This window comes from Chlamydomonas reinhardtii, chromosome 3, assembly GCF_000002595.2.
Source record: "Chlamydomonas reinhardtii strain CC-503 cw92 mt+ chromosome 3, whole genome shotgun sequence".
NCBI lineage: Eukaryota > Viridiplantae > Chlorophyta > Chlorophyceae > Chlamydomonadales > Chlamydomonadaceae > Chlamydomonas > Chlamydomonas reinhardtii.
The window spans coordinates 5,680,057-5,692,971 of record NC_057006.1 but is presented as its reverse complement, the minus strand read 5'-3'; the positions used below and the strand labels follow the sequence as shown (position 1 = coordinate 5,692,971).

Below are 12,915 nucleotides of genomic sequence, written 5' to 3'. Positions count from 1 at the left end.
AACCCCCATCAACCCCCGTCAACCCCCAGCACCCCGCCCATCAACCACCAGCGCCCCCCAACTAACGCCTCTGCCTGTGCTCCGCTCGTTTTCGTTGGTTTTGGTTTAGTTTGGGCTGGTATTCACAACCCCACCCCCCCGCCCCCACCTGTGACATGCACGTCCGTGTAGTCCTTGACCTTGGTGTAGTAGCGCACATCCACCGGCCGCACTAGCGCCAGCCGCTCGCCCAGCAGCAGGCGGCGGCACAGGTAGGGGCGGCCCTGGAACAGGTACACAGCTCCGTCGTACACCTGGGGGGAGGAGGGAGGAGGGAGGTAGGGGAGGAGGGAGGGGGAGGGGTGTGAGGGGTGGAGGGAGGGGCGGGAAGGAGGGAGGGGTATGAGGGGTGTGTGAGGGGTGTGAGGGGCGTGAGGGGTGTTCCGATTTCAAAGAAACCAAGAAGAAGGGGAGGAAGAGGGATGGAATGGGGGGCGGGAGGAAGGGGAGAGGGGGTGGGGTTGGGGAGTTCTCCGGGTATAGCTGGTCAGGAGAAAGCCTTGTTGGGAAGGCGCCGCGTTGCGGGGGAGGGGACTGGGGAAGTGGAGTCGGAGCAGCAAGTGCAACATGGTGCCATTGGCGCGAGGTGTAGCGCAGGCAGCGCAGGCACAGCACGACTCAGCGCAGCGCCGCCGCCTTCTCAGCACGCTGCCGCTCCCTCACGCCTGCACTCCTATCCACGCCCTTCCCCTCCTCGCAGTACCCACCCCACCCCACCCCCCAACCCACCCCACGCCCCCCACCTCGTAGAAGGCCTTGTCGGCCTCGATCTCCTCCAGCGGCAGTCGGCGGCTCTCGTCCCAGATCACAAAGCGGTCCGGGTCAATGGCCCGCAGGCTCACCAGCGCCGCCGGGTGGTCGTGCGGCCCCGTGTACACCAGCGGCGTGTTCCACAGCGGGTGAGGCGGCGGCGGCTGTAGCGGCTGTAGCGGCTGTGGCGGCTGTGGCGGCTGTGGCGGCTGTGGCGGCTGCAGGTGTTCAGGTGCTGGGTGTTGTTGTGCGGCTGGGGCGAGGGCGGCTGCAGACGTGTGGGCTGCCGCGCCGCCGCCAGCGCTGCCGCCTGCTGCTGCTGCCGCAGCCGCCGCCACCTGGGGTAAGAAGCCACCGGCGTGTGGGTCCGGCGGCGGCGGCGCGGCGCCCGTGGCGGTGTCGCCCCACCCCTGCAGCGCCTGCTGCTGCTGCTGCTGCTGCTGCTGCTGCTGCTGCTGCTGCTGCTGCTGCTGCTGCTGCTGCTGCTGCTGCTGCTGCTGCTGCTGCTGCTGCTGCTGCCCTGGCTGAGGGCTGTGATGGTGGTGGTGGTGGTGGTGCTGGTGGCTGCAGGCCCACGCGTCCGGCTGTCCCCCGAACACAGGCTGTTGCTGCTGCTGCTGCTGCTGCTGCTGCGGCGGCGGCGGCGGCGGCGGTGCCTGCACCCCCGCCCCCAGCTGCAGCTCCCCCGGCTGCAGCGCCGCCGGCGCCGCCACGCCCGGCCTGCGCGCCAGCAGCCCCGCCGCCATCAGCCGCTCCGCCGCCGCGGGCAGCCGCGGCCCCAGGAGGTCGACGTCCTGGCCCAGCAGCAGCGGGTGCTCCAGGGCGGCGCAGGCGGCGTGCTGCTGCAACACGTCCGGGTTGCCCGTGTCCACCTGGGGGGGGGGATGAGAGGGGAGAGGTTGGCGGGGAGGGGAGTTACAGGGGAGGGTGGGGTTGTAAACACCAGCCCAAACTAAGCCAAACCTGGGGGGAGGGGTGTGGTGGATGGCCCCGTGTCAGCGCCGTGCCCAGTACAAGTAAGAGGTTACAGACAGTGCTGCTGAGATGAGGGCGACTGAGGGTGGCTGCTGCAGGGGTGGCTCACACACACATACATAAACATACACGTACACACACATACACACACGTACACACGCACACCGACACGCCCGCACCTGCACCGCCTCCACGGGCCGCCCGAACAGGTTGTCTGGGTGGCGCATGAAGTGCTGGTCCAGCGGGCCGTCGAAGCCCACCAGCAGGCTCAGCGACTCGCGTTCGCGGCGGCCCGCGCGGCCCGCCTGCTGCCGCAGCGAGGCCACAGAGCCGGGGAAGCCCAGGTGGCTGCGGGAGGATGGGGGTGGGGGGGATTTGCAAGGATGTTTGGAAAAGCGTTACAGGATGCACTGAAGACTGCAGACGAAGTCGTTACCACATGGAGGTGGGGGCGAGGGGAAATGGGTTGGTTGGATTACATGCCCGAGGCACGAGCCCAACCAAGCAGGCCCCCTTTAGGGTGGGACACACACACACACGCACACACACACACACACACACACACACACACACACACACACACACACACACACACACACACACACACAGCCACGCACACACGCAGGCGGCCTCTCACAGTGTGACGTCCAGCCCGCCCACGTCCACGCCCAGCTCCAGTGCGTTGGTGGCGGCCAGCGCCAGCAGCCGGCCGCTCTGCAGCTCAGACTCCATGGAGCGCCGCTCGGAGGGGCTGTAGCCGGCCCGGTACACCTGCAGCGGCGGCAGTAGCAGCGGCGGCAGTAGCAGTGGCAAGTGGTGGGTGGTGGCAAAAGCAAAGGAGAATGCTGACCGGGCAAACAAACACACCAACGCACACATGGGTTCTCCCGTTACTTCACTTCACGCACAAGCACATACATACATACACACACATGCACGCACGAATGTGTCTCCGTGTCCGCGTCTATGCGCCAGCCCGTACCTTGATGCGGTCCGCGCAGTGCGGCGCCACGGCCGCCAGCGTCTCGCGCGTGTATGCGGTGACCAGCTCGCACAGCTTGCGGCTCTTGCAGAAGGCGATGGTGCGCAGCCCGTGCTGGACACACTCCGCCTGAGGAGGGCGGCACGCAGGCGGAGGGCGGGGGTTCGGGAGGGCGTCCGAGCACGACGTAAGAGTGAAAAGAGTAACATGCAAAAGGAAAGGACTGCCGGGCGGGGTCCCTGCGTTGCCCACTCCACAAGTCAAAACACAGCGGCCAAAGCACCGGCTCAAGCTATCCCGACTTCCCAAACCCCCTCGCTCTATTGCATTGGGTTTGGTTTAGTTTGGGCTGGTATCTACAGCCCCCACCGCCTTCCCCCCCCCCAACCCCTCTAAAGACGCTCCAAAGCCCCTCCAAAAGCCCCTCCTAAAGCCCCCCCCCTAAAGCCCCCACCGCCTCCCCCGCCAGCCCACCCACCAGCAGCAGGCTCATCTCCACAATGGGCGAGTCCCGCCGGTGCTCCAGAGCCGTCCCCGCCGCGCCGTGCTTCTCACGCGCTACACGCGCCTCCATCAGCCCCCAGGCGGCGGTGTCAGGCAGCCGCGCCAACGCCTCCGCAAGGTAGCGCAGGTCGGTGCCGGCGGCGGCGGCGACATCGCCCGCCACCGCCTGAAGCCCCAGGGCAGCGGAAGCGGCGCCGCCGCCGCCGCCTCTCATGACGACCTGACGGCGCGGCGGCAACGGCGCCGCCGGCGCACCCACCGGCGCGGCGGCGGCGGCGGCGACGGCGGCGGCGGCGGTGTCGCCGACGGCTGCGCTGCCGGCGGCCAAAGAGGCCATCTGCGGCGCAGGCCGGCGGCCCGAGGAGTAGTAGCTCCCGCCGCCGCCGCCGCCGCCGCCGCCAGCTGCTGCCACGTCCACTGCGGCGCTGAGTGCGGCCCGCACCGCCGCCACCACCGCCGCCGCGTCCCCTCCTCCGGAGCCCTCCAGCCCCGGCTCGCGCTTGACTGCGCTGGCGGCGGCTTGGGCGCGCGTGAACCGCGCCGCCGCTGCTGCTCCTGCCCCTGCTACTGCTGCTGCTGCTGCTGCTGCGTCTGCGGCCTCTGCTGCGGGCAGCGGCAGCGGCAGCGGCAGCGGCCGAGCTCTTGGCGCGGGCTTGCCTTGGTCCTGCAGGTAGCGGTGGTGCGGCGACGGCGGCGGCGGCGGCGGCGGAGCAGCGGCCGCCGCCGCCACCTCCACCACGACACCGGGCGCGGCGGCCTCCTCCTGCGGCTCCTGCTTGACCGGACTCACGTGACCGCCGCCGGTACTAGCCGTCGCTGCCGCCGCCGTCGCCTCCGGCTCCTGCGGCACTCCTCCCGGCAGACCAACTGGAACGCCTGAAAACAGCTTAGCGCCATCCGCCGCCGCCGCCGCCGCCGCGGCGGCGGCCGCCGCCACATTCGCCGCCTGCACCTGCGCCGCCGCCGTCATTTGCTCCAGCCGCCGCGCGCCCTCCCGCCGCCGGCCGGGGCTCTGGCCGAACACCGCGTCCTTCAGCGCCGGCAGCGGCGCCGCCGCCGCCGCCACCGCCGCCATCTCCGCCGCCAGCCCTGGGCCGCCGCCGCCGGGCGCCAGCCGCTGCGCCGCCAGCTGCGCCGCCCGCGCCCGCGCCGTACGCGCCTCCAGCAGCTGCTGCCGCTGCGCCGCCCGAATGGCGTTGCGGCTGATGCGAGCCCGGGCCCGAGCCTCCGTACGCGACATCACGCTCATCGCCGCCGCGGCGGCCGCCGCCGCCGCCGCGGCGGTCGCCGCCACCGCGGCTGCGCCGCCGCTGTGCTGCCCCTGCTGCAGCACCTGTGCCGCCGCCAGCTGCGCCGCCGCCTGCTGCTGCAGGTGTTGGTGCTGCTGCTCCCGGCGCGCCGCGCGCAGCCGCTCCTCCGCCGCGATCTGCGCCTTCTCGGTGAGCGGCGGGTTCCACAGCACGAAGCGCCGCGGCGCGCAGGGCGAGCCGTCCTGCTCCGCCGCCACCAGCACCAGCTCCGCATCGGCATCGTCCTCCTCCTCCCCCTCCTGCTCCTCCCCCTCCGGCCCCCGCCCTTCCTTCCCACCACCACCTCCTCCTCCGTCAGCAGCACCAGCAGCACCAGCACCAGCACCAGCAGGCGGCCCTGCGGCGGGTGGCGTCGTACAGTTTCGGGGGGGCGGCAGGCCGATGACGGTGGCTGCCAGCTGCAGCGGGTTTGCCACGGTGGCGCTGGTCATGACGAAGCGCGGGTCGGAGCCGTACACGTGCGCGCACAGGCGGCGCAGGCGGCGCAGCACCAGGGCGGTGTGGGCGCCGAACACGCCGCGGTAGGCGTGCCCCTCGTCCACCACCACCTGGGGGAGCGAGGATGGGAGGGAGGGAGGGAGGGAGGGAGGGAGGGAGGGAGGGAGGGAGGGAGGGTTCCATGCATGTTAAATAAGACGAGAGGGCGTAGCCAGGAGCAATGGTACAGGGGAGGGAGGGAGAGGGAGGGAGAGGCAGGGAGAGGGAGGGAGAGGGAGGGAGAGGGAGGGAGAGGGAGGGAAGGGGGGGAGTTGCTTGCACCCACCCATCAGACCTAAGCCTGAGCCTGAGGCCCCGGCAAGTCCACAGGGCTCGGGCACACACACCCGAACCTCAACTCCTGCCCAGCCCGCCTGCACGTACACCTACACCCACAACCCACAAGCCCAGCTCCCGCCCGCCCCCACCAGCTTCAGTTTGGCCAGCAGCCGCTCGAACTGCCGGTGCGCGGGCAGCAGCGAGCAGTGCAGCATGTCGGGGTTGGTCAGCAGCACTTGGGCACGGCCGCGCACGTCGGCGCGCTCGTACTGCGGCGTGTCACCGTCGTACACCTGCGGGGGAGCAGGAGTGCGCGCGTGTGTATGTGAGGCCGTGTATGTGGGTGTGTGAACAATAAATGAACAAATCGTGTGTGGGCGTGTGGGCGTGTATACTTGTTGTGTTACATCCATGTTATACAGAAGCAAGCGGACGTGGGGGCCATGTGCACCTAGAAACACGTGTTCGTGTCGGGCGGCCCGCCCGCGCCTGCAGAACCACCCAACAGACCTCAGCCAGCGGCGCGTGCCGTGCCCTCCCTTCCCGCCACACCCACCCACTCACATCCACAGACGGCACGAAGCCCTCCCGGCCCGCCCACGCCGGGCCCCAGGCCCCCGGCGCCGGCTGCTGCTGCTGCTGCCCCGGCGGCGGCAGTCCAAAGGCCGCGGTCAGGAGGCCCCTCAGCACCCGCAGCTGGTCCTGCGCCAGTGCCTTGGTTGGGAACATGAGCAGCGCACACGAGTCCGGGTCCTCAGACAGAGCCTGGGGGGCGGAGGCGAGGGCGGGGGGAGCAAGGAGGGCGGGACAAGGAGGGCGGGACAAGGAGGGCGGGCGAGTGGGTGGGAGGGTGGGCAGGACAAGGAGCGGAAATGGCCCAGTTGGGATGAGTGTGGGACTGCTGCCTCTTGCATCCCCCCCTGCCCCTCCCCCCTCCTCCCTCTCCCCCCTTGCCCCCGGCGCCTCACCTGCAGCAGCGGCAGTAGGTAGCACAGCGACTTGCCGCTGGCGGTGGCGGTGCACACCACCACGTGCTGACCCCGACCGCGCACAGCCGCTTCGGCACCTGCGTCGTCGCCGCCGCCACCACCGGCACCTGCGTTGCCGCCTGCCGCGCCGCCGCCCGCCCCACTTCCGCCCCCGCTCCCGCCCGCCGGGCGCCGCCGCCGCCCGTACCCCAGCACGGCATCCACCGCCATCGCCTGGTGCCGATACAGCCGCACGCCGCCGCCGTTGCTGCTGCTACTGCCGCCGTTGCTGCTGCTACTGCCGCCATTGCTGCTACTGCCGCCGCCGCTGCAGCCCTCTCCGGCCTCGGCGCCGGGGGTGATGCCCAGCCAGGCCAGCGCCCTCAGCACCGGCGGCGCCAGCGGAGCCCGCGGCACGGCGTAGGCGGCGGGGCGGCCCTGCTGCACCTCCACGTGCACCACCTTCAGCGTGTGCGACAAAAGATGTGGCAGTGACATACCGTATATGCCAGTGTGGTGGTGCGGCAGTGGTGTGACAGTGTGGCAGTGATGTGTCGTGGCGTGTGTGTCGTGATTGTGATGTGCGAGGTTTGAGGTGCCCCAGCCCTTCCCCCGCATCTGCCCTGCCCTGCCCTTCCTCGGCCGCCCCTCCCCTTCCACTGCCCCCTTGCAGTGACGCGATGTGCCTACGCCCAGGCTAAGTGCCAAGACGGGCACGATGTGTGTGGGAAGAGTTGGCAAGCACACCCCTCCGCCATCCCTTCAAGAAACACCACACAGACGCTCTTGCATCCTGTCCGCCACTGCTACCATGCCTTCCCTTTCCTCAACCGCTCCCTGCCCCTCCCCTTCCCCTGCTCCCCTACCCTGTCCCTGCCCCTCCCCCCTCCCCATCCCCCTCCCCTTTCCCTCCCCCCCTCCCCGCCCGCGCACCTGCCCGCGGTACCAGGGCAGCTCCTGCAGGTGCTGCAGCAGCTGCCGCGGCGTCAGCGGTGCAGCCGACGTACACGGCTCGTACTGCTTCAACAGACTGGGCGGCCTAGCCGCCGCACCGCCCGCCGCCGCCCGCCCGCCGCCTCCGCCGCCGCCGCCGCCGCCGCGGCGGGCCGCCGCCAGGACCGCCTGGCGGGCTCGCGCGGCGGCGGCTGCGGCCATGAGTTGCTGGCGGCTGAAGCGGTCGGCGGCCACTGCGGCTTGGAAGGCGGGGTGCCAGGCGCGGCGCGACACGGCGTCCCAGCCGGCGGCGTCAAGGTGGTGCTCGGCAGCGCCGGGGCCCGGGCCGCCATAGGCACCGGTACCGGTGGGGGCGGCGGCGGGCGCGATAGCGGCAGCGGGAGCGGGAGCGGCAGCGGCAGCGGCAGCGAGAGCGGGAGCGGCGGGGGTGGTGATGGTTGTGGTAGTGGTGGTGATCGTAGTGATGATGGTGGCGGTGGCGGTGGTGGTGGCTGTGGTGGTGGTGGTGGCGGTGGTGGTGGTGACACCAGCAGCACCTCGTGCCGTAATCGCACCAGCCCCGCACTCCATAGGCACCACCGCTGCCCCGTCCTGAGGCTGCTGTGTCTGTGGCTCCGGCTGTGACTTTGGCTCCGGCTGTGGCGGCAAGGGATTGCTAGCGTGGGTGTGATTGGTGGCTGCGGTGGCGGCTGTGTGTGTGGGGCCGCAGGCGAGGAGGTGGTCGGCGTGCAGGTGCTCCAGCGCGCGGACCAGGCTGCGGCGGAAGGCGGCCAGGCGCCTGCGCGGACACAGGCGTGAGAAGAGATATAGAGTGTGTGTGTGTGTGTGTGTTGTGTGTGTGTGTGTGTGTGTGTGTGTGTGTGTGTGCGTGTGTGTGTGTGTGTGTGTGTGTGCGTCGGAACGGAAGGAGCTGCAGACGATGCATGTGTTGGGGGTTGTCGGCCTTGTGCCGGCCAGGAGGTGCTGCAGCAAGCTGGCGCGGACAAGCACAGCGCCATGTCGGGTGGCCTGGTCTGGTCTGGCCAGACCAGGTTTGGTCTGGCGTACTGGACGTACGGCGCCTGGCCGCACCTGGTGTTGACGTTGGACGCGAACCACAGCCGCCGCCCGTCGTCCAGCGGCACCGGTGGCGGCCGAGAGCCTGGCAGCCGCAGAAACATGAGCAAATGAAAAAAGGTGGTGGCACAAAGCAGGCGTTTGAGAGCGGATACGCGGTGCGAGTTTGCGGTGCGAGCGCTGGGTGCACGTGTGCCCGGCTGCCCGCCACCTCGCAGTCACACCAGCAGCCTCCCACCTGTCCGCCGCACGCGGCGCTTGGACCCGCCGCCGGCCGGCTCCGCCCCCTTGCTATCCTCGGTTGCCTCTTCCGGCCCACCCGCCTGCTCCTCGTAAAGCAGCGGCTGAGACCTGTGCACGCACACACACGTCAACACATACAGACATCCGAGCTTCAGACATCCAAGACACCCAAGGACACGCACAAGGACACGCCTGAAGCGCGAGCCGCAACATCAGCGCTAGCGCCCCAGAACTCCCACCGCCGTGTCCCTTCCCCGTGCGCGCACACCCACCTGCCCGGGTCGACCAGCTCGATGTGCAGCTGCATCTCGGCCGCGTCGGCCGCGTCAGCAGCGGCCTGTGCCGCCTGAGCCCGGCAGTGGCCACACACGCCGCCGCCGCCACCGCCGCCGTCAACACCCCCGGTTCCCGCCCCGCCTCCACTCCCTGCCTGCCCCTCCTGCTGCTGCTCTTTCCCCGCCTGCTGCGGGTGCTGCTCCTCCTGCTTCTGCTGCTCCTGCTGCTGCTGCGGGTCTTGCCCCGCCCGCTGCTGCTGCTCGCGCCAGGCCCGGTGCGCCTGCTGCTCCTCCCGCTCCGTCACGGCGGCGGTCGTGATCGCGTCCATGAGCGAGGTGCGGTCCGCCATGCGCGTCTGCCAGCCCTGCGCGGCAAGCACCGTGTGAAGGCTGCCGCCGCCGCCGCCGGCTGTAGCGGGTGTTGCACCAGTCCCAGCTGTAGCATCACCATCAGGAAGGAAACCGCCAGGCGCGGGCGCGGCCTGCTCATCAGCGCCGCCACCGGCCTGACCCGCCCCACCCCAGCACGTGCAGCGCCCGCCTCCACCTCCACCGCCGCCTCCACCTCCACCTCCACCTTCACCGCCGCCGCCGCCGGCCGCCGCCACCGTCACGACGTGCGGCGGCGGCTGCTTGACCACCAGCACCCCGGGCGCCATGGCCGCCGCCATCCGCAGGTCGTCCAGGCTGTAGTGATCACCCACACCCACACCCACACACATACCCACACCCACACCCTTGTGTGGACCATCACCGCCACCACCAGCACCAGCACCACCACCAGCACCAGCAGCACCGGCGCCGGCACCACCAGCGCCTGCTGATGGCTGCTGCTGCGACGCCGGGGCGCCGGCCGCCAGCGCGGATGACGCGTTCGCCCAGGTCATCTGCACAGCGCCGTGAACGGGCAGCGGGGGCGCTAGGTCGTCGTGCTGAGGGGCAGCCCCCAGACCGAAACACGCCACATACACGCAACACGCGCCACCCCACCTCCCCTTCCTCGGCCCCACGCTCCCCACCTCCCTCCTTCCCTGTCTCGCCCCCATTCTCACGCCCGAGTCCCCCCCCCCTCGCTCTTTGCGCCCGCATCTCACTCGGCAGTCTCCTCTTGATCCTTGCTTTCTCATGGGACTGGTTTACCTCATGGGTCTTGGCTTACTTGGGAATGGAATATACTTACACCCCCACCCAAAACACACACGCACACACACACGCACACGCACACACACCTCTTCACCTCACCTGCACCTGGCGGCCCACCATGAAGGCGTACAGCGTGTTGAGCCGCCCGAACAGCCGCTCCAGCCGCACCAGCGCAGGGGGCAGCGGCAGCAGGCAGTCGGCGGCGGCGCGGTCAAACGCCGGGCCCGAGCGCGGGTAGGTGCCGCCACGCCCTCGAGGCCGCGCGCCGCCAATGCCATCCGTCCGCACCGCCCCGTCGCCGCCGCCGTCGCCGCCTCCTGTGGCTGCTGCAGCGGCGGCGGCGGCGGCGGCGGTGGTGGTGCCGAGTGACGGTTGCGATGCAGTGGCGGCCTCCGGCCCCGCTGTTGCGCCGTCCTTGACAGCTCCGCCCCGCCCTGTGCCGGCGGCTGCGCCCCCTTGCACCTGTTGTGCCTTTTGCTTCCGGCGCGTCCCACCGGCTGCAGCCCTCCCGCTGCTGCTGCCCACCAGTGCCGCCGCCTCGTCCCGTTGCCCGGCGACGTCGTCGCCGTCGGAGGCTCCAGTGATCGGCCGCTGCTTGCCGCCCTTGCGTCCCGCCGGCCCGGAACTGCGCAGCCGCTTCCCCCGGTGCCCCTGCCCCTTCACTGGGCCCCGTGCCGCCTCTTCCTCCCCTGCATCCCGCTCCTCCTCCTCAATCACATTGACGTCCTCATCAGCACCCTGCGAGTCCTCAGATGCCGAGGTGACCGCCATGTCCTCATCACCACCACCGGCAGCCGCGTCTGCAGTAGCGGCGGCAGCGGCGGCAGCAGTGCGAGCAGCGCCGGTGTGTGCAGCTGCGCTGCCGCGGCTGCGCCGGGCGCCGCCAGCCGTCGCGATGGCGGCGGCCGCGGCCGCGGCGGCTGCGCGGCGTGGCCGCTTTGCTGGCGGCCGCAGCAGCTGCTCGGGCTCCTCACCCTCCGCCCCTGCCTGTCCTGCCTGCTGCATCTCCCCCACGCCCGCCTCCCGTACCTCCACATCCGAGGCGGTGCCAGCAGCCGCTGCTGCAGCTGCAGCTGCTACTGCCGCAGGCCCACGGCACGCAACAGACGCCTCTGCCTTGCCGCGGCCGCCGCGCGCCGCCGCGCCACCGCCACCGCGCCGACGGCCAGTGGCAGCCGGGGCGCCCATCGCTTCGGCGGCGGCGGCCGCACTGCCGGAAAGCACAGCCGCCTCCCCCGCTCCGCCTCCGCCTCCACTAGCACCAACACCCCCACCTCCGCCACCAGCTGCCCCAGCTGCTACCGCGCCCGCCGCCTGCTCCGAGCGCTGCTCCTGGCCGCGCCGGCTTAGCGGCGCCGAGCCCAGCTCTGCAAACAGCTCCGACAGCAAGTCGCCTGACGTGCTGCTGCCGGCGGCGGTGGCGGCGGCGGCGGCCGCAGCGCCTCCTTCAGGCGCTACAGCCGCTCCGCCGGCGCTGTCATGGCCTTGCACGTCTGTGGCCGCTGCGGACTGCGCACCGGACGCGGATGCGTACGGCAGGCGCGCCGCGGCAGCAGCCGCTCCTGCTGCTGCCGCAGCCGCTGAAAGGGGCTGCGTAGCGGCTGCTGCCGCCGGCGCCGGCTCCACCGCGTGCGCTGCATGGGCTGGAGGCGGCGCGCAGGCGGCGCTCTCCTCTGGCGGCTTGGCGGGGCCGAACAGGAAGCGCTGCGGCGGCGGCCGCCGGCTGCTGCTCCTCACCTCCGGAACGCTCCCCTGAACCTGGCCCGGCCCGCCGCCCACATCCTGACCCTGCCCAGCGCCCACCCCAGTCGGGCGGCGCTCCGCCTGCAGCGGGGGCTCCGCGTGCTGGACTGCAGGAGGGACGCCAGCCGCCGCAAGAGCAGCAGCAAGGATAGGAGCAGCAGCAGCGGCGGCGGCGGCGCGAGGAGGGAGCGGCGGGACTACGGACGCCGCAGCCTGCAGCTGCTGCGGCTGCGGCTGCGGCGGCGGCGGCGGCAGCTGCCGTAGTTTGGTGGGCGTGCGGTTTGGACGCGACTCGTAACCCGGCAGCAGCGTGATCAGACCGCCGTGGCCGTGGCTGCTGTACGGCACGTGCTGGTCGACGGAGAGCGGGACCGGCAGTAGCTCCTCTGCTACTGCTGCTGCTGCTGCTGCTGCTGCTGCCGCTGGCGGCCCGGGCGCTGTGGCAGTAGCGGCTGGCGCAGGCGCAGCTGGGGCGCTGCGGCCGGCGGCAGTGGGAGGCGGTGGTCCGGGGGCTGCGCTTGCGGCGGCGGCTGCGCCGGTGGGGGCCGCGCCGCGGGCGCCCTTGCGGTCCTTGCCGGCCGCCAGCGGGATGAGGGTCTGCAGCGCGTGAAGGAATTTGGGATGCCGCGGCGCGCTTGTGGTCGAAGGTTATTTACGAGCTTGGAGGCAAGCGTCGGTGCAAGCGGTGACCATACATACCGGGTGTGTCGGGCAAGTCTCTAGCCCTGTGCGCGCCGTGGCCTTACCAGGAAGTCATGGGGTCCCAGTCCCAGGTCCGCCACGGGGGTGCTGTCGAGGACCGGTGCGCCCTGCACAGCGCGGCAGCGCGGCAGGTACGCTCGTTTTGCATTCATGCGACGTCTTGCTATGAGTGTCGTACCTTAAATAATATCTTGAAACGCGAGAGCGCGGGGTGGGCAGAGGAGATTTTACTACGCAAGTCTCCGACGTCCGAGTCTACCTGCTCCCCGAGCTCCACTACGCCACTCAATCCGGTTAGCGATCGATACGCAACCATGCGCGCCATCCTGCAGTCTCCAGGCGAGCATCACTGCTGCGTGTGCTGCGCCACGCAAAACTATATTTACACAGCTGCCATCCTGCCAATAAGTCATCAATGTATTTAATGCCAGTCAATACTGCAGGGAAGCTCTGCGCTGTCACTCCTTTAAAGAAGTGGTTCCAAACTTGTTGCCGATTCCTCGGCAAAGCTGCAC

At 70.6% G+C, this 12,915-nt stretch overlaps 1 protein-coding gene across 1 annotated transcript in view; it reads right to left on the bottom strand.

Annotated features, from left to right (window-relative positions):
* CHLRE_03g187700v5 (uncharacterized protein) overlaps positions 1-12,814 on the bottom strand; it is a 14,522-nt gene extending 1,708 nt beyond the window's left edge. The window contains exons 1-16 of the mRNA XM_043061134.1: positions 12,579-12,814; positions 12,445-12,507; positions 10,055-12,295; positions 8,810-9,699; positions 8,533-8,645; positions 8,310-8,379; positions 7,218-8,016; positions 6,285-6,746; positions 5,881-6,081; positions 5,466-5,609; positions 3,225-5,108; positions 2,747-2,875; positions 2,402-2,535; positions 1,944-2,112; positions 783-1,661; positions 160-293 (exon numbers count right to left, since the gene is read on the bottom strand). Coding sequence (XP_042926263.1) covers positions 160-293; positions 783-1,661; positions 1,944-2,112; positions 2,402-2,535; positions 2,747-2,875; positions 3,225-5,108; positions 5,466-5,609; positions 5,881-6,081; positions 6,285-6,746; positions 7,218-8,016; positions 8,310-8,379; positions 8,533-8,645; positions 8,810-9,699; positions 10,055-12,295; positions 12,445-12,507; positions 12,579-12,716 — 8,450 coding nt within the window. The 5' untranslated portion in view covers positions 12,717-12,814. The remainder of the gene's footprint in view (positions 1-159; positions 294-782; positions 1,662-1,943; positions 2,113-2,401; positions 2,536-2,746; positions 2,876-3,224; positions 5,109-5,465; positions 5,610-5,880; positions 6,082-6,284; positions 6,747-7,217; positions 8,017-8,309; positions 8,380-8,532; positions 8,646-8,809; positions 9,700-10,054; positions 12,296-12,444; positions 12,508-12,578) is intronic.
* Between the last annotated feature and the right edge of the window lie 101 nt (positions 12,815-12,915).